General features: G+C 59.8%; 1 protein-coding gene and 1 long non-coding RNA gene across 2 annotated transcripts in view; both read left to right on the top strand.

The window, feature by feature from the left end:
• The window catches only part of LOC117643607, a 40801-nt gene extending 26483 nt beyond the window's left edge, over positions 1-14318 (top strand). The window contains exon 3 of the long non-coding RNA XR_004587627.1: positions 14132-14318. This is a non-coding gene — a long non-coding RNA (uncharacterized LOC117643607). The remainder of the gene's footprint in view (positions 1-14131) is intronic.
• A 177-nt stretch (positions 14319-14495) lies between these two features.
• LOC117643933 (alpha-mannosidase 2x) overlaps positions 14496-18741 on the top strand; it is a 113338-nt gene continuing 109092 nt past the window's right edge. The window contains exon 1 of the mRNA XM_034383119.1: positions 14496-14636. Coding sequence (XP_034239010.1) covers positions 14496-14636 — 141 coding nt within the window. The remainder of the gene's footprint in view (positions 14637-18741) is intronic.

Here is an 18741-nt window from a genome sequence, read left to right as displayed (position 1 = left end):
GAAAAAGGAAAAAAAAAAACAACATTTGTTTCTGTATTATGTGAGCGAGAGACCCAACCGGCTGCTAGCTGATATTGATTCGACACAAGTACACTGTAATTGGGTTCCAATCCGGACTGAGTTTCAACTCAAACAACTTTTCAACTCGCTGCTCGCGTCGTCGTCACGCCGAAATATTCATGAAGAGCCTGACGTCTGGTGTCACTTTCGGTATCGATCGTGTCCGTGTTTGAGGTAAATGTGTTTTTGTTTCTGTGTGTCTCCCCGTTTTTGCTGCCGGCTAGTAGTTCGAGGAATAGACTTTGTCAAGCCGGGCGGCCCGCGCGCGAGGGGCCTCTGGCAGCCTCTGGCAGCCTGACACGAGTGTGCTGGCGGATGACAGCAGCACTGTGACGCGCGGTTTGCTTTTAGCATCCGGCGACCTGCTCGACATGCACTGAATTGCTCTATGCTTTGAGCCCGCAACACACACACACACACACACACACACACACACACACACACACACACGTTTTGTTCCCCATGACGACGCGACGCCCTGACGCTTGTTTGATTGGTTTCCATGACCCCCCCCCCCACACACACATTCTACTATCTGCATCTCTAATCTTGCGTTGACGAATCGGGTGTGCCCTCATGGCTCGCCTCATGGCCACCGCATTGGCACACTGAAAAACATGTTCTTGGGGGACAAGAGTATATTGCAGAGGAAAAATGCTCGCAGCATTGTTGGTGCAATTAAGAAGATTCTTGTTACATGGTTTGTTTGTCTCTTGTTAATGTCTCTCATGTTGTGAATGCAGCGGCCCGGATGCACCGTGCCGCATGGTGGTTACGTGCACGGAGGGGCGGAGGGTTGCATCTCTGCTGCCCCATGCCGGTCACGACCGGGTCGGGCACGGCCGGGCACGGCCAGGTGGTCAGCACCACGGGCCTGCAATTAAGCGCTGCAAATTCCCGACAGGTCTCCGCTGCGTCCCCCGGGGGCCGGCGGGGGCCGCCGCTTAGTGGCGGTGACCCACTGCTGCAAGCTCAGCTCTAGCCGCACCGCCGCTGCTGCCCGCTGCGGGCGTGCCTGCACTCTGAGAGCCAACTCGAAGAACAGCAAGACGGATGCACCAAGTTCGCCACCACCAAATGCACCGACACGTGAGCCCTCAAGTCGGTGCCAGTGCTGTGCAGATTTGTCGCGGCGTGTTTAACTTTACTGGGTCTCAGCCGCGCTGCCAGCAAGAGAAGTAACTCCAGCGTCGCAGTGCCTTTCCCCATGTGACTCTGGCCTCCGCCCTTATTGGAAAATTGATGACACTTTCTTTCTCATTGCTGCCAGGCCGTGCCAGGCTGCACGGCCACGCCCCGCTTATCTCGTTACGTACCCCCCCCCCCCCCCCGTGCCCGCTGTTTAAAGGCCGGCGCGGTGGTGCAGTTGTCGGCGCGCTGCTGTCCATCTTTCTTCTCCTGAGGATCCGTCGCTCGTCTCGCCGTTCGAGAGTTCTCACTTTTCAACGGGAAATTCGGGATGTGGTGTACAGTGGAAGCCCCGTGTGCCCCGACTGAAATTATTGACGCAATGACGCTCCCCACGGTGCAACAGGCAGTCCCCCGTTTTGCCCGTGGCAGTCATTGCCCTGTCCAGTGCCGCCGTCCTGCGTCCGTCCGCCCGCCGTCGCGGCCCGCTCGTCTGTCCGGCCCTCTGTCCGGGCCGAGCGGGGGCACGATGCTAAGCACCCACATCCGTCGCGGCGCGTCGCGGTGACACTGTCGCCCCTTTTATATTCTAATGCCGGCGCGAAGCACACAGGTCAAGGCTCGTTGCCTTGAGTGCCTTGGCCCTGCCCCTTGGTCGTCCCTGGCCCGTCTCTCCAGCATCGGCCTTCCCTTTGGTAGTACCATGGGTACCACTTGCCTTCTCTTTGGTACCACTCGCTCTTCTCTTGGGTACCACTTGGCCGCTTCTCTTTGGTACCACTTGCCCTTCCCTTTGTACTATTGGTACCACATTGCCTTCTACTTGGTACCATTGGTACCCCTTGCTCTCTCTTTGGTACCAGTCGGTCTTCCCTTCAGCACCATGGGTGCCACTTGGCTTTCTCCTTGGTACCATGGGTACCACACGTCTTTCTCCTAGGTACCACCGGACCGTCCCTTCGACGCTGTGCTCCGATTTCCGGCAAAATCTCCAGGAATTAACGTTGACGACGCCTGGGAGGGCGTCGTTGAAGGCGATGCGGACGCAAAACCCACCTGCTGCCCTACCCTGCGGCTGCCCCCCCCCCCGCGACCCTTTTGAAGCTCGTTCGTCCCCGAGTCGTTTTGCGGTTTAGGGCTTATGGCATGGCAAGGGTTTCAGGGTTGTATTGGCTGTAAGCCGAGAGTGTCGAGGCGGCAGAGCGCGTCGCGCGATGGCAGTGTGCTCCCTGGTGGCGGTGTCTTCCAGTGTCTTCGTCCTCCAGGACGTGCAGCACGTGTTTGCCTAGGAGGCGTAGTTGCTCTACTGTAGATCCAAGGCGAACTTTTATGCCTGTCTTGGAGTGCTGCAAGCGCAGAGTCTTCGCCTCAGTGTTCAGGCTAATCATTTCCGCCGAGCGCCCCAGCATCACTCCGCAGCGCTCGGGTCGCCTGCTTTTCCTCCTGCCACCCTCTTTGGCCTCTCGGCAGGCCTTGTTAGGCGGGTGCGGCTGGCATGCATGTTTGATGCATCCTTCTAGGAAAACGCGCAGCCTCGCTTTGTGATTGGCAGGGCTGGCAGGCAGGGCCTTGGGTCCTGTCGGGCCTGCTGTTGTGTCCCAGCAGCAAGCCTGCGGCACTTGGACAGTGTCCTGCCAGCGCGTGGTGCGCTTGGCTTGGCGCGCTTGCCTCGAACCACACGTCGTCCTGCGTGGTCCTGCAGACTGCGGACGCGGTGAATGGATATTGGCGTGGTTTAGAGACCCTACCCTCTGGCGCCCCGCCACGCCCCACCACACCCCGCCACGCCCTAACACACCCCACCACTCCCGCCACGCCCTAGCGCTGCAGCGCCCCGCCACGCCCCGCCACGGCCCTGGGGACGCACGCACAGCATTGGGGATAGCTGGCTGCCAGGGCGACACAGGGTGGATCTAGTTTCGCCGCGAGTGAGAAAGAGACTGTCGCCCTGCCGAAGAAAGTTGGGCGGCCGTATAGAACGGACGGCTTGCACCAAAATCCGCAGCGTGACTGCAATTGTCTTGACTAGATACGCGTTGCAAGGGCGTTTTCGTTGTGTTTTATCCCAGAGCGGCGGTTTCAGCCAAAAAATGTCGAGTTTGGCGATAAACACCCCGTATCGCTGCGCTTCGTGCTGCAGGGTCATCGTGCGTGTAGCCCCCGCCCCTTTCTCCACCCCTTGTTGCCCCTCCACCCCCCTTTTGTAATGGCGCCGCCCCGTTAGAGTTTTCCTTTATCACGTTGTTCCGGATGGAAATTTACAGTTTGCCGGCCCGACTTTTATGGCGGAAGCTTTGAAGCAAAGAGCGTGAGTGTTTGCAGTAAGGCCGTCTGGTCGGGCGCGGCGCCGCGCCGTGGCGGCGGCAACGCCGGCAACGCTTTCCCTCTCCGTCGCACCCTTTGGAGTTTACTGGTGTAAAGTTATCGCCGTGAATGTATGCATTGCGCGCTATCGAATGGCGACGCATGCAGTCGTTATCGCGCAGTTTAAGTGGCCCTGCGGAGAACGAAATGCCGCGTTTGCGGGACTTCTGTTTTAGCTTGACTTTACCCCTTAAAGGGTGAGATGTCTCACCTTTCGACTTCCAGTGATTCCTGCTCCTCGAGCAACTCTGACTGACTTTGTTACAATGAGCTCGTTGCCTGGCCTTCCTGGTGGGCTTCTCCAGGAGTGCGGGGTTGCTGGCCGGAGGGCGAGGCCTGAGGCCGCCCAGCAGGCGCAGAAGCTCGCAGAAGGCCGTGGGCTTGAATATGCAGGCAAATGAGGGCCGTCCGAGGCGCGGTCCGAGCGTCGTGGTGCTTGTTGATCAAGGGGCGCGTCTTGCTGTCCTCCAATCAGGGCGCCGGTTTGGCTGCCTAATGTTGTTAACGAATCGGACTGGCCGGGCTTAGTTTCGAGCAAGGCCGTGCGTTTGCGCGCCAAACGCCCACCGGGGCTCAGTCACTCTGGGCTTCTACGTTGTCGAAACTCCGGCCCTAAATCAATTTACTACACACTCAGTTTTTTCACCCCAGAGACTGAGTGCGCACAAAGAAGGAGGTCCCTCGACGAGGCGCTTAGAAAATCCGGGCTGTTCTGTGGCGTCATCCGTTACGTGCACTACCAGAGACACGGACAGGACAGGGGGTTCCACAGACGGATAAGTCATTTCTCTCAGTCGACCGCGAGCGTGCTTGACACACCGTGCCCTTGCCACGCCCCGCCCGCCTGGCAGGTCCAATCGAATTGACCGCTGCTGCGTGTTTGGGGTGGCGGCGGTGGCGGGGTCTGTGAAATGGCACGGCTAGCAAAGGCTCGGAAGGTGGCCTCTGCCGAAAAAGGTCTGCTAGGGAGTGAGTCTTTTAAAACTTAATTTTGCGTTTGCTGGAAGATGAATTTACGGGCCTTGTTTGGCGTGGAGCCTTTCAGAAATCTAGTTTGATGTGTGAGTATATGCTAGTTGTTTTGCATGTAGTCAGGGTCATCCTACGCTTTTGAAGAGTGTACAGCACGGGCTGGAAGTTTCACGCAAACTTTGGCGGACTTTGCTGACTCGCACCTGAGTGGGTTTCCATGCATATCGTCCTACTGACCTGGCCTGACGCACCCCCTCGCTTCCTGCTGTGCCACCCCTTGACCACATTCTCACCCCTCAGATGCCAGGGACGGCTAAAGCCAGACCACCACAATATGCGACGACTTTATTCGCGTCAGGTGTTTCCCTCCTGTCGACGCTCCCTATCTCCGCTGCTTTCTTGTCCGTGTCGTCTTGTTTGCCCCTCACCGCTGCTCACAACGAGGCGCAAGGCGGAGGGGCGGGGCCCCGCGGGGTTTGGGGGCGTCGTTACCCGCGTAATGACTGAGGGGGCTCGAGCTTTGAATGAGATAGGGAACCGTGTATCCCCGAAAAAGTATATAACGGACCAAGGGCGTAGCTAGGAGCGCCGCGCTTGCCATTATAGTGCACCCCTGAAAGTGTGTAAAAAGTGGTCCTTGGCCGCTCTTTCAACGCGCACCTCTGATTTTTAGCCCGAGATTTAACCGCTGTTTTTTTTTTTCGGGGGTGAAATTCACGTTTACTGCTGGACAGTTATCTCCAAAGCCATCTCTTTTTTCTTGTCAACGTGTGCGGACTGTTTCTCATCTATTCTCCTTTTCTCTCCGCTGCTCATCTGCGCCGCTATCTCTGCGCCTGCTATCTCCCTGTCCGCTGAAAGGCGCCGGGAGGGCCACTGCGGTGACGCTGTCCCTTCTGTTTTGACTCTCCCCTCAACTCCCCTGCAAAAGACGAGGCAGCGCCAGACTTTCCTCCCACATTGTGTGGCCCAGGTTCGTCCCGCTGGCTAGACCGTGATGCCTCATTGCAACGGCCGTGTTTCAGGGCACTGCAAAGGCTGCCTGATTGGCTCCGTGGTTCCTCGAAGGAAAAAGAGAAAAATACGAAACCAGTACAAACAAAGAACACAAAGGAAGGACGTTTTTCCTTCTCCGAAGACTCGCGATCCAAATTGTCTGGGTCAGGATGGCACTGCGCGCGTTGTTGGTGTGCCTTTCGTTTTTTCTGACTGTCTCCTCAAAGATACAAAACCAATCCAGCATGTTTTTGTTTCTTATTTTTTCGCAGCGCTGCATGCAAAAATGATGTCATAAAGGCAACACCTGAAATTATTAATACCGCCTGCCAGTCAAACCTGTCCGACCGTATCATTCAATATTCTCCACGGCCCTTCGGTGGCGCACTGCTAAAGCCTGCCGCGATCTCCGCTCTTTCAAGATTGACGCGGAGCTGCCAACCTCAGAGCAGCTCGCGGCCCTGGCCAAGGCCCGGCCAAGGCCCGGCCAAGCCTCACGGGACGCCAGCGGGGGAGCGTCTATGTACTCAAAGTAGAGTTTTTGTGCCCTACCCTCCCGACTTCGGGCCTTGCCTCGGTCGCTGTTTTGCCGTCAGCTTTTTGCTGAAACCTTAGAACGGTGGCGCAGAGTACAAAAATCACTCTATTCTCTATGTTGAAGCCGTTGTTATTTATTTCTACTTTTAAATGAACATGTTGGAGTTTAGAATGCTGCTTTTTTTGCAAGTCTTCCTTGGCCCCCCCGCCTCGTCGGCGAGAGGGTCGGATCGCTGACAGGAAAATCACGGTGTGCCCCAGTGTTGATGGCAGTTGCCAATTATTCATGCATCCATCCGGAGAGACAGTCAGTCTAGCCAGGCGCTCTGCAAATCAGGGGGCCTTGACCCGGCTGCTCTGCCTGGAGGGGGCGGGGGGCTATATCTGGATACCAGTCACAATCTTTGTTTGAGCAAACTAGAAAATTTATTACAGCAAGCACCCTGTTCTAGAAATGCACACCGCCATGGCCAGGCATGGACCGCAAGGTGTTACGCTGATTACGGACAGCCCCAGGCGTGTCATAACTGGTGGAACATGCCGGAATGACACCTTGCTCGTTCCTTGCCGACCCCCAACGGGGTCCGCCGGGGCCCGTTGTCCGTCCCCCGCTGTTCTGCCTGCTCTGCGGTTTGCGGGTGGCTGGGTATGGGACAGCCACCGCAGCAGGCCGCGGTGAGATCTGCTGTTGACGCCAATGTTACTTTGTGCTCGGCGGGATGCCCACTGCGTGGGTCAGCCCCTCGATTGAGTTCCGGCAAAAAAACGAAACGATTTCCCGCCACCGGATACGGGGAGCCAGCAACCTTACCCAGCGAAATACGCCGGCAGCAATGTCGCTCGCTGTGGGCGTGCCTTGACGTTGACCACCGTCGACAACACGTCGCCCAGCATTCGTTGTGTGACAACGCCAACCCCCAGCAATACGCTGCCCGCGTCCTACACGACCACTCTTGTTATGCTTTCAAAGTTCTTACAATAGAAACAAATAAAATGTCTGAAGTGACTCGTGTTATCGCAAGTTAATCCTCTTCCTATAGCTTATAAAATAATCCTTACTTCTTCACCTGCCGCATGTGAGATTGTGAACAAGTGCCTTAGCATCCAATTGAGGTGTTTTGGTTCAGCTAACTAAATTTACATACTTGATTTGCCTAGTACCAAAACACGTGAGACCAACTTATGTCTTGTTGCGTGCAAGTCCAACCACTCTATTCCAACCGGCCTTCGTGCTCCTGCGTTTGCTCCATCTGTTCTGTTCGCCAGTCTGTTGACTTTGGTACTGATGGTGTCCGTGTATGCACAGTCCGACCTGCCTCCGTTCGGTGGGGGTTCACTGATATTTGTCTTCTCGACACTCGATGAATTGTTATGACTCTTACTTCGTGGCGTGCATTTCCAGCGCAAACTTGACTCATCTAGTTGAAAGACACGGTCACTAAGCTCCGGTTTGCTGTGCCCATCCGCCATCTGCTATGCAGGGTTCATGGTTTCCAGGCGTAGCGTCGTTTGACTGGGATGCATCCTTTCTGCCCCTCTCCAGCCGCGATGTCTTCGGGCCGCGGTACCGCAGCTTCGGGCCGGCTTCGGGCCGGCTTCGGGTGGTGCCGAAGGTCGGCCGCGGCTCGGCGGCGGGGCGTAGCGGGGCGCGGGGCTCTGCGGCCGCGCCGCCTGGTTCAGTCGTTCAGTCAGTCAGTACGCGCCGGACTGCCGTAGCTGCCGTGCTTGCGTGCTGCTACTGCCGCGCCTCGCCGGCTCGGCCTCGTCGTGCGTCTTCTCGTGTCCGACACGCGTGTGCTGTGACAAACGGATACTTTAGCGTCTGCGGAACTTTCCGACTGGGCGGCTTCGGCCCTCGTGGAAGTGTTCGCGCGGGAGTTGTTGTTTTGATTTCGCGGTAAGTACGGAGGCTTTGAACCCTCGGATGACAAATGTCGATACTTCGGCGTGTCAGGTGTTGCTCTGCATGTGTCGGTGGCTCCATAAACTTTGTGGGGGAATCCGGGCGCGCCCTCGGCCAGCTGTCCTCTGCTTCAGTTGTCTATTTCTCCGTGACATTGCTCCCTGCGTTGATTGGAATCTCCCAAAAAGTTGCTGCGATTGCCGGCGTTGGTAAAAAGCTCTTGCAATTGCCGGCGTGGCATCATCGATTGTGTTTCCGCGGCCATCGTCTCGGCCGGGCCGAGGTCGAGGCGGGCGGGCCGACCGGAACCGTTTATCTGGACAGCAAAAACTGCAAACAGCGCCGCTTGTTTTGGTCAGTGTGGAGAAAGCTGCGCGCGAGGCGCTCTTGCGTCGCCGCCGCGGTCGCCGTGGCTTGCCTCGCGGGGTCACGCACCACGCCGGTCTAGTTTTCTCCGACTTCCAGCGGAGCCACGCGTGATTCTGCCGAGCTCGGAGTTTATTTCTCCCGAGATTTACAGTTTGTTTACCGGCGGCATTACACCGCGAGGATTTCGGTGGCGCCTCTGCGGTGGCGCTTTATACCGCTGCCGTCTGTCTATGTCAGAAATTCCCGCCCTGCTGAGACGAATGCACCGCCGAAAGGCACGCTTCAGACGTAACCGTGCACTAAGTACACTAAGCGTCGTCGAGATAGACAGTCAGTCAGATTTGTACCGAATGTGTACAAGATTAAGATCTGGCTGCATTTTTAGCACGGCAGAACTGAACTTTGATTCCGTTCCTGGCGATTTCGGGGATTTCCTTGAACTGTGTCGTAGATCCAGAATGAGACAGACCGCCAATAGAGACTTCTGTTTCTGTTTTTTTTTTAAATTATTTTTTTTTTGCCGGGCAGTGTCTCGTATGACGTGTGTCTCCTGCCGATAGGGCTGCCGCGGCTGCCGGCCGGCCGGGCAGACCGGTTGCTGGCGGTATTGTCAAGGTGGTTGGACGGCGACCGGACTTGGCGCTTTGACGACACGGCGCCGCGTCCCCGACGGTCCCCGCTCCCCAGCGGCACCACCGGCACCACCCCGCGCTCCAATATTTGTGAGATTGGATTTGGGCCCGCTGCCGGCCTCGCCAGACCGCTGGGCCTGCCAAGGAACCCTCTGCGCTGCAGTAGTAGCCACTTGCCAAAAGAGGGGAGCTGGCGGGAGCTAGCGGGGGGACTAACGCCATGCAGCGAGGGTGGCACTTTCCCTTTGACCTTGGCTTTGTGTTGGGCTGCCATAACGCTGCGTAGCGAGTGCGTACACTGCGCAAGGCACGCGGCTTCGGCTTCCAGAGGCCCCAGGGCAAGCCCCTGGGCTTGCTACCTGTCTGTGCGCTGGACGTAGTTAACGTCAACGTCCTCCCCACAAATCAGTTTTACCGCGTGGAGCTCGTATACGGCTTCCTTCCCGGCAGGGCGGGTCAAGTCGATGCCGCCAGGCACTGCCAGGGCAAGGGGGCGACGGCGATCCTTGCCTCGGCTGACCTCGCTGTTTGTCTGGGGGAGTCTGCTGCGTCTGCTGGCGAAGTGCGACCGTGTCGCCGAAGCCGACGACAACCCGACTCGACTGCGAAGCGCTGCGAAGCCCCGCCGCCACTCCCTTGATTGGAATCTTCTGAAAGCAACTCGCTTGCACCGGGCTGACGCTCTGCTCGGTGCGTTACACTTTTGCGAGTTGGACGCTCTCGGCTCCAATCGGCCGGCGCGTGCCCCGGGACCCCGAGGACGACTGGCGGCTGGCGTCGGGGATGGATGTAGGACAACGGCCTACCCTCGCTCCCCTGGGCCTGGCCGTGGGCCGAAGGCCTGCCCTGGCCCGCCTGGCCCTGGGCGGCGTTGCTGCATCTACATTTATCATGACCCCGGTGATGCATACTTTATCCGCGTTGGACTTCAGGGCTGGGCGGACGTTGGCTGTCAACCTCCCCGACCGGCGCGGCGGCACAGCGGCCCCTTCTGCGCATCCCCCGCGACCCCCGCGTCCAGCCGGCAACTTCGGTTCTCCTTGTTTTCTGCCGGTTTTAATGGCTAATTCATTGCGTGGGGTGGTTTGTGGACCATGCCGAGTCGGGGGAAGATAGCCCGCCCAAAAATACGACTCCATGTCGCACCCGGGTTTATGGGGCGGAATCGATTCGATTTCATGCCGCGAATCGAGGTGACTTTCAATGCCACTGTGAGTGAATTTTTCACCAGACGCTGTCCCGTGATGCCAACATGGGAAAGCCGGTCGTCTCTAGACCAGCTTATTCTTCAGTTTCAAAACTACTTTAAACGAAAGTCTTTCTTGTTTTCTTGGTGAGTGGGGTCGGTGTTCGAACCCACGGCTGCTTCCATTGTACCTCCGTGCTGAGAACGGCCTTGGTGGCTTGACCCCCGTGCCCCGCCAGCCCGCCACGCCACGGCCTGCCACGCCCTGCCACGCCCTGCCACGCACGGAGCAATGCGAAGCATGCTGGAAGGCGGTTTGCCCTGCGATCACGCGAAGTGTAATGGCAATCGATGCCGGGAATGGCTGGTCTGACTTTTCACCGAGTTTCTCATTCACTTTGGCCAGCATCGGTGACTATCGAGTCCGCAATGGCAGTTCAGATCGCTCTGAGCGCCGCGACGCGCGTGGAGCGGCCTAAAGTCAGGCCAAACCACGTATTTCTACACATTGCCAGAGTTCATAAAGTGGGAGAATCGCGTGAAATATTCGCGCCAGAATCGAATCTTGAGGCAGCCGGCCTCACAGCTGCACCGGACGTACGGCCTGGCCGCGGGCCCGGCCCGGCCCGCCCATACCAGACAGACCGGTTGTCAGTTGATCTGTACCTAGTCGTGTGTGTGTGTGTGTGTGCGCGGCTGTGTGCGTGCTTTTCGCTACCAATGGCCGGCAACAGCTTAAAATGCAGACTATAAACACACACACACACACATCTCTTTCATACTATCCCTGAGTGGTATGTCAACTTCGAATTCTTCTTTGCAGCGCTACTGTCGTCTACTTTGTTAAAAAAAAAACAACAAAAACGACACAAAAAAAATACGAATTAACTAAACTGTGTGCATTCAGTTCCGTCCCGCTCCGCCCTAGAGCTGTCGCATCGCGAGCAGACCTTCCCATTACGACGCCCAGGGCGGCCCTGGGCAGGGCATGGCTGGGCATGGCTGGGCGGCCCCGGCCCCTCATATTCCAGCAATGTCTGGCCACGCAAGGGACGCAGTATCATTGCGTGCGCACATGGGAGCGTCCGAAGGGTCTCGTGTGTGCGTGTGTGTGTGTGTGTGACCTGTCGTGCGTGCACGTGGGGGGCTGATGCACTAGAGTCAGTCCGACACACTTTCGCAACAGAGCCAGCCCCTCCCCCCTAGAATGAATGAATTAAGAGCAATAGCCCTTTTCAGCAAAGGAGTACGTTACCGCTGCAATATTGGATGATGACGATGCCGACGACACTTGCACCGTACAAAATCTTTACAAATTCTTCTACTTGAATACTGTGTTGGTCGCGAGCGACAGAGCGGTGACGCGTGACGTGTCGCGTGACGGAGATGGGGCGTGGAGCTGACCTAGCCCAAGGTATACGGGAAAGACGGCGCGTCACGCCACGCAGTGGGCCTTTTGTCTCGGGGCGTCCATGTGTGTCCACGGGTTTCCTCTGGGAGGAGTGTGTTTGCTAGAGACGAGTACAATGGGAGATCCGTCTAGGTCAGGGCGATGGCCGGTAGTGCATTCGTATGGAAAAATATAAATTAAAAAAAAACACGTCAAATAAAAAAATTAATTTCTAAAAAACGCAAATTACTTAATTGGTTATTTTTCGGTCGCTTTGGCAACTTTTCCTGCAGCCTGACCCCCTCCTCATTGCCTCCGCCGGAAACGCAGGTCCTTTGATGTCGCCCACATCCTGTTTCCTTCATTTCGCACCTTTCCGCATTTAGATCGCTTTAATCCGACCTGGCGGCGAATGGCGGCGTGGCGCGCATGTTCGCGCACGGCCTCCGCCTGGGCTCCGATTCGCACCGCCGTGCGTGCACCTCGCGTTTTGCACCTCGTTTTTGCTCCCGCCGCGTCGCCGACAAACCGAGCGTATCGGGGTCGTCCTTTTTGAAACGTCTGTGGTCGAATAACGGGATAGTGAATCTCGATTTTTGTAACCGTGTAACGGCAATTTTCGAACGCTTTGCCCAGTCCATCCATGTTATGTTACGCCTTAGTTTGTTGAAAACACGGAAGGTGCGCTCTGGGCACCACGACGAGTGTTATTTTTTTTTGTGAGTGTAGCTCCCTCTCACGCGTATATCATTCGCAGTGTCCCCCTCCCCCAGCGCCGCGCCACGCTGCAGCGCGCCGCCCTGGCGCAGCCCCGCCACACAGTGGGCCAGAAGACCGGTGGAGGCGAACAAAACTCGAGACGCGTTTTGAGCTCCAGAGTCGCTAAGTGCGACTCGAACCGTACGTGTGACTCCACCAATGGACTGCTCTCCGAACGAGGAATCCATTGGTGGGGTCACACGTTCCGTTCGAGCCGTATTTAGCGACTCAGGAGCTCTGCACGCGTCTAGAGTTTTGTCCGCCTCCACCGGTCTTCCGGCCCACTGTGCGGCAGCGCACCGTCTCGCCGCGCCATCCGTCTGCTGTCGGCGAGCGCGGCGAGCGCCCCACGTGTATGTTATCGGATGCGATGGATGGCAAGGTAAATCGGGCGACCCATCGCGCCCCGCGGACCCACGCCGCTTCTTGTCTCTCTCGCTCTCGCACCCCCGAGGAACCCGCCCCTTGAGTGCGAGAGAGACGGCAAGCAGCCCGCCGGCCGAACCTCGCCGCCGCCTGCCTTTCATCTGTCTGTCAGAATTCGGGTGCTTGAGGCGGCGGTGCGGCGGTGCGGGCACACCCTTAGCCCCGCACCGGCTGTGCCGGGGCGGCGCGCTCCCACGCCCGCACCCCCGCGAGGACGACGATGACGACGATGACGACGGTGGCGGCGGAAATAATAACGGTGCCGTAGGGCTTTCTGATTTTGGGCTGGTGTAAATTTCGGTTTCCTCCGCCGGAGCCTCCTGCGAAGTTGTCAAAATTTAAACCGCTGTTTTACCAGGGACTTGGAATTGTTTCATACGTTTCTGGGGGTGACATGGCCGGCGTCTGAAATTCTAGCGGTCACAGCGCGGTTCCTTTTAGCGGTGTAGGGGGTCACGCGGCGGCCGGCCCAGCGTCACGGTCCGCGGCACGGGCGTGACAGGCAGTCTGGCGCGTGCGTGGCTGGGCCACTGGCTGGCGCTGCTGGCGTGTCTGCAGGCTGATTCAGAGCCGTGCCTTGCAGTCGCCCCGTCTCTCTCGCACTCACATCCCTCAGGGGTGCGAGCGAGAGAGACGGGGCGAAGGGCCGCGGCCGCGGCGGCGCGTCCGCGGGGCACGCTGCCACCGAGTCTAGCCGCGCGCGCCGTCTGGGTCGCCTCCGCCTCCTTGCAGGGCGTGTGCGTGTATTTTCAGACGATTTGGCCGGGCCGTCCGTTTCGCACGTCGCCTGATATTAGCGCCGTCTGCAGGCTGATTCCGAAGGGACGCACTCGCTCTGTCTCTGTCGCACGCGTGGGCCGTCCCGTGGCGGTGCGAGAGAGACAGAGTGCCGTATTTATAGCGCTGCATCGGAACGCGCTGCGCGTTATGCCGCATCAACTGCAGCAGGTGCCGCGTCCGTCAGGCCATGCCTGGCTGCCCCCCCCCCCCCTCTCTGTTGACGGAAACGCGGTACGATACCCTGCGGATTATTTCGGCCGGCACGGCGTTTGTTCGGGAGTACGTGTGGCTCGGCTGCTGCAGCCTCGCGCAGGGCCTTCCTCTCGGGCAAACGGATCGGCCGAGCTCGGCCAGCACGTAGTCCCCCTCCATCCACGGAGACTTACGGGATGGGAAAGGATAGCTTCTGCAGCTCGAACTGCGGTTTGGTCGCTCTGTCTCTGTCGCGCTCTTGGAGGGCAGCGCTGCGGCGCGAGAGAGGCAGGGCGCGGTTCGGAGCGGCGCTGCAGCCGAGCCAGGCGCTCTGTCTGCAGGGCCAGGCCGTGCCCTCTGGACGCCGGCCTGCATGTCAGCCCGAGGCTGTCTTGCGTTGCGGCTTGTCTGATGGAGAGTCTTCTGGTGTGTTGCAGGTTCTCGCTGGGATGGGCTTCTAGCGGCTGCTAGCCTCGCGTCGCCATGCTGAAGCTCCTTCGGCGCGGGTCGACCCGCATGCTGGCGGCGTCGGCCGTGCTGCTCATGGCCCTCGTGTGCCTGTACTACGCCAACTACTCGACGTACCCGGGCGACACGGGGCGCGCGCCGTCGTCGTCCACGTCCTCGGTGCACGTCGGCGGCGTGGCGGGCGGCAGTGTGGCGGGCGGCGCGGGCGCGGTCCGCCCCGACGCGGCCGCCATCATCGCCGACGCCGCCGCCGTGGCGCGGGTGGCCGCGGCCGCCGCGGCTGCTGCTGCTGCTGCGGCCGGCGCGGAGGCCGACCGCGCCAGCAACGCGTCCATGGCGTTCGTGGACCCGCTCAACGCCTGGGAGGGCGCCAACGAGCCCGACAGCTACGTGTCGCCGGCCACGTGCCCCGTGCAGCAGGCCGCCGACGCCGACGTGGACACCACCAGCCAGTTCCACAAGTTCGACTTCCAGGTAAGGCACAATCCCACCCAGTGCTCGGCAGTGCCGGCGCTTTGATGAGGCCCCACGTGGGCCGCCATGATTGACAGTGCACTGCACCGTGGCGCCGCGCGGGCCCCGCTGCACTGCACGCCACTGTCACTTTGATGCTGTGTTTGTGGCTGTTTGTCAGTCATGGTCCCGGTGCCGCCAGGGCCGCGACAGATGGAGGCGTCCAGCCTTTGTTTTGGCGCCTCGCCGCGCTGCCGTTGCCTGCAGACTGATTCCGAGAGTCGGTCTCGACGCTCTGTCTCCCTCGCACCCACACGAGGCGCCTCGTGAGTGCGAGAGAGACAGGACTGCTCTCGGAGTCAGCCTTCCGTGCCCAGCCAGGGCTGTAGTCGCTCTAGCCCCGCCGGCCCAGGCCCGGCCGCGCGCCGTGACGGAGGCCGAAACATTTCGGGCTTGGTCCTGGACCCGGGCGACGCTGGCGCCGGTCTCTTGGCCGTCGTGGTCTGGTTGCTGGCTAAGCCCGAGGGCCATCATGTCACGCTGTGCACTCTGCGCTTGGCTCGGCTCGGCTGAAAGCTCAACTCGCCTCGATTCGGATCTCCCGGGTTTGGGGCTGGAGGGGGAGGGGGGGGAGGGGGCGTGTAGGTGGCTCAGGAAGATGGCGGCGACGGAAAGGTCGGCCCGGAAGGGGAGGGGGGTGTAATCCCATGCAGGGTTTTTTCTTCCTATCCCACCCCGCCCGTACTCGAACCCGGGACCGGGGGCGCCATTGCCGCGCGCTGATTTCCCCCGATTTCCATGGGATTCGATCTGCATGTGTATACGTCAGCGGGTGTGGCAACGGCCTCGCGGCCCTAGAGTGCGTGCTGCTGCTGCTTCGCCGCCTGGCGGGTAGGCAACCCGACCGCAGCCGTGGCCACCACACTGCCTGCCGTCACGGCGGCTCCGGGCGCCTTGCCGGCAACGCCACGCCGTGCCACGCCATGCCACGCCGCCGTGCGGTCGCTGCGGCTGGCGGCTGCACGCCGATTGTGCTCCGTCGCTCTGTCTCTCTCGCACCCGTGGACCGTTCCGCGCGGGTGCGAGAGAGACAGGGCGCTCTGTTCGGAATGGCTCTGCTGTGACTGTGGCTAGTTCGGCCGTGGCGACGCGTACAATGGCACGCGTTTGGAGCTCCAACGCCCCCTAATGGGACTCGAATCGAACACACGAGGGTGCCTATGGATTCCTGGTCCGAAGGGCTGCCCATTGATACTCTCGTGTGTTCGATTCTGATCTTGTTAGGGGGCGCGGCGGCGCTCGAACCGCTGTGTCCGGCGGGGCGGCGGAGCGTTACTCATGGCTCGTGCAGCTATTTTGCAAGCTTCGCCCGCGTTGCTTTTTACGACTTGCATTGTCTCCCGGACTCCGCTGCACCGCGGACTTTCCCGTCTTTTTGTCCGGCCGTCCTAACGAGCGCCAAAATGATAAAAAGGGAGCAAAAAAATCTAACACTTTCCAACGCTAGAAAAATTTACGCCAAACAAACACATGCTTACTTGTGTCTGGCCTCCTCCCCTTCCCTCACCCCTTTCAACTTTTCCCTCGCTTTTGTGCTCGCAATGTTTGTCGTTTGTTTGTCGGCGTGGCGGAAGCAATGGCCTTCTGTGTGTTTGTTCTGGGGGAGGGGGGGAGGAGGGGAAGTCCTGCTGCGTCGCCACGCGTGCTGCACCACGCACTGTGCAGAGGAGGTGGCTACGTCACTGCCGGCCTGGCGGGGCGTGAGGAGGGGAGGCACACCGTGAAAATCCGTCACCGTCACATTTTCATCACTTCCTGAAATTTTTAATCAACGCTCCCATGCTCATTGCATGAGGAAAATTGACGTTGAAGTTGTCAAGTGAGGGCCGCGAAGGTTCGTTCCGGTGGGTGTGCGCACCGAACTCGCACCCTAAATCTCCTACAGCGGGCCGCGCGCGCAAAAAGAAGCCCCTCAGGTCGGGCCGTCTCTCTGCAGACTGAACTGCCGCTACTCCTCGGCCATTACGAGTGTATACCCAGGCAGCCAGCGCGCCACCTGCTACCCCTCGCGGCGGTGCTGCCCCGCCACGCCCCGCCACGCCACGCCACGCCCCGCCCCGCCACGCTCTCTTCTTCCACCGCACCGAGTTCTTGGCGGTGTTTTACCGGGCCGTGCTTAATCAGCTCGGCACGGCACGGCACGGCACCCTTGCCCTTCGTAATAATCCGTTTCCCTCTTGCCTCATCCCTAAAACACTCTCCTCCCTTTTGGCCCGCGGCGTGGCGTGGCGCGGCATGGCGTGGCGTGGCCCTTGTTCCTGGCTTTTCGCCTCGCCGCTGTCCTGTTGCATGGCGGTCCCTTCATCTGCCCGGCGCAGCGGCGCAGCCCTCGCGGCCCTTTCGGTAACCCTTTCGGGTCCTTTTGTGATCCTTTTTGATCCCTTCGGAGCACCTGCAGCGGCGTCAGCTGCGCTCCTGCTTCGCCAAGCTGCGCCGCGCGCTGGCGGTTCTGATTCGTCTTTTTGAACCGTCCCGCGCGTCAGGCCCCTGCACCCGAGCGAGTGCCACGCGGTGGAGCGAAGCCGATTTAAATCACCAATAACGGAAAGCAGTGCCACGTATTCACCGCGGAAAGGTGTCTGCGTATCGGATGGCGGCACGCGAATGTGAATGTGAATCGAGGTGTGAAGATGCAGTGCGACACACATTCACACATTGCGCGTGTTTGCAGGCGCCGGGGGCCCGATAAGCGAGGCGAGAGGGCGGGGGGAGGGGGGGGCGGCGCGGCTGGTCCGAGAACAGAAGCCCCTTTACCCCCAGCCTCCCCTCCCCCTATCTGGCGGGGTCTTTTGTGGCCAGATGAACTAAAGAGAACAGATAGCTGTGTTTGCGCCCTTGCCCCCCCCCCAACCCCCCCGTGCGGTATATCGGCAACGGCGCGGAACTCTGTATTATGAGCAAGGGCGAGGCGAGGCTGGGGAGGCCGCACCTGCGAATTTACAGATCACTATTTCACGTTGCGCGTGGGTTAGTTTCCGGCGGGAGGCGCGGTTTACTCGTGTGGGTCCCACACTGCGCGATGACGAAGGGCTCCCCGGGGAAGACCGCGCCGACGACGTCACTCGGGGGACGGTCCCCGTAAGGTCCCCGTCAGGTCCCCGGGGCCGCGACGCCGAAGGATCGCGTCGTCGCTGCGTCCCTGTCGCACTGACGGGCCGCTCTCCGTGGGGGAGCGAGAGAGACAGAGCGACGAAAGTATCCCTCGGACGGCTGACACGTTGCGCCGCTTTGAGCCGCCACTGCTGCCGCCTGATCCTAATCCGGAGCTAAGTTTGGCCGGCTATCTCGCATCTAGGCCGTGCGGCTGGGGCTAGGCCGGGCCGGGCCGGGCGGGGCCCACACTGGAACACAGCCCAGTTGTTTGTGCAGCCACGGAGCGGCGGGGTGGGCTCAGGGTGCGGCCGGCGGCGCTGGGTCTCGCGTGCGACGTGGCGCGTCTTGGTGCGGACCCTCGGCCCGATGGGCTCGTTGAACCTCTCCATGACGTGGTGTCGCGGCGAGCAGAGCAGCCTCGGCGAGAAAGAGAAACCAAACTGGGTGAAAAAGGAAAAAAACAAATAACCGGAAAGACGCATTCGGCAAATGCCAGCCTCAGTGACTGACTGTGCGCCGGCGTGCTCATTTGCACGTGCTGTTTCAAACCCGAACCATCCATTAACGACCGCCCTCCGCGAAAGCAGTGTTGCCAAATGAGTTGAATTAAACACCAGGGAAACCCAGTCAGCCCGAGGCAGCGTGCCCGCTTTCTGCCTTCCCAGTCCCCACTGCAGTCCACTCCCCATCGGTCCGACTGCTTCTTTTTCGCGACCCTGTTCGCGTACTCTTGGACAGTTTGTCTGTTCGGTCGACCCGGAAACAACGTCGTGTCCTCGGGGGCCGTGCCGTGCCGTGCCCTGCCGTGCCGTGCCCTGCCGTGCCGTGCCCTGCCGTGCCGTGCCCTGCCGGGCCTGGTGGCCGCGAAGTAGGGCACGGCCGTGGAGGGAGGCCGTTGCAGTTGGCCTGGGGCTGACGGCGCGGACTGGTCGTCGGGGTCGTCCCCCATCGGCAGCGCCCGGCAGCGCCGTGT

This window comes from Thrips palmi, unplaced genomic scaffold (genome assembly GCF_012932325.1).
Source record: "Thrips palmi isolate BJ-2018 unplaced genomic scaffold, TpBJ-2018v1 HiC_scaffold_17, whole genome shotgun sequence".
Lineage (NCBI taxonomy): Eukaryota > Metazoa > Arthropoda > Insecta > Thysanoptera > Thripidae > Thrips > Thrips palmi.
This window is presented reverse-complemented; position numbering and strand designations above follow the sequence as displayed.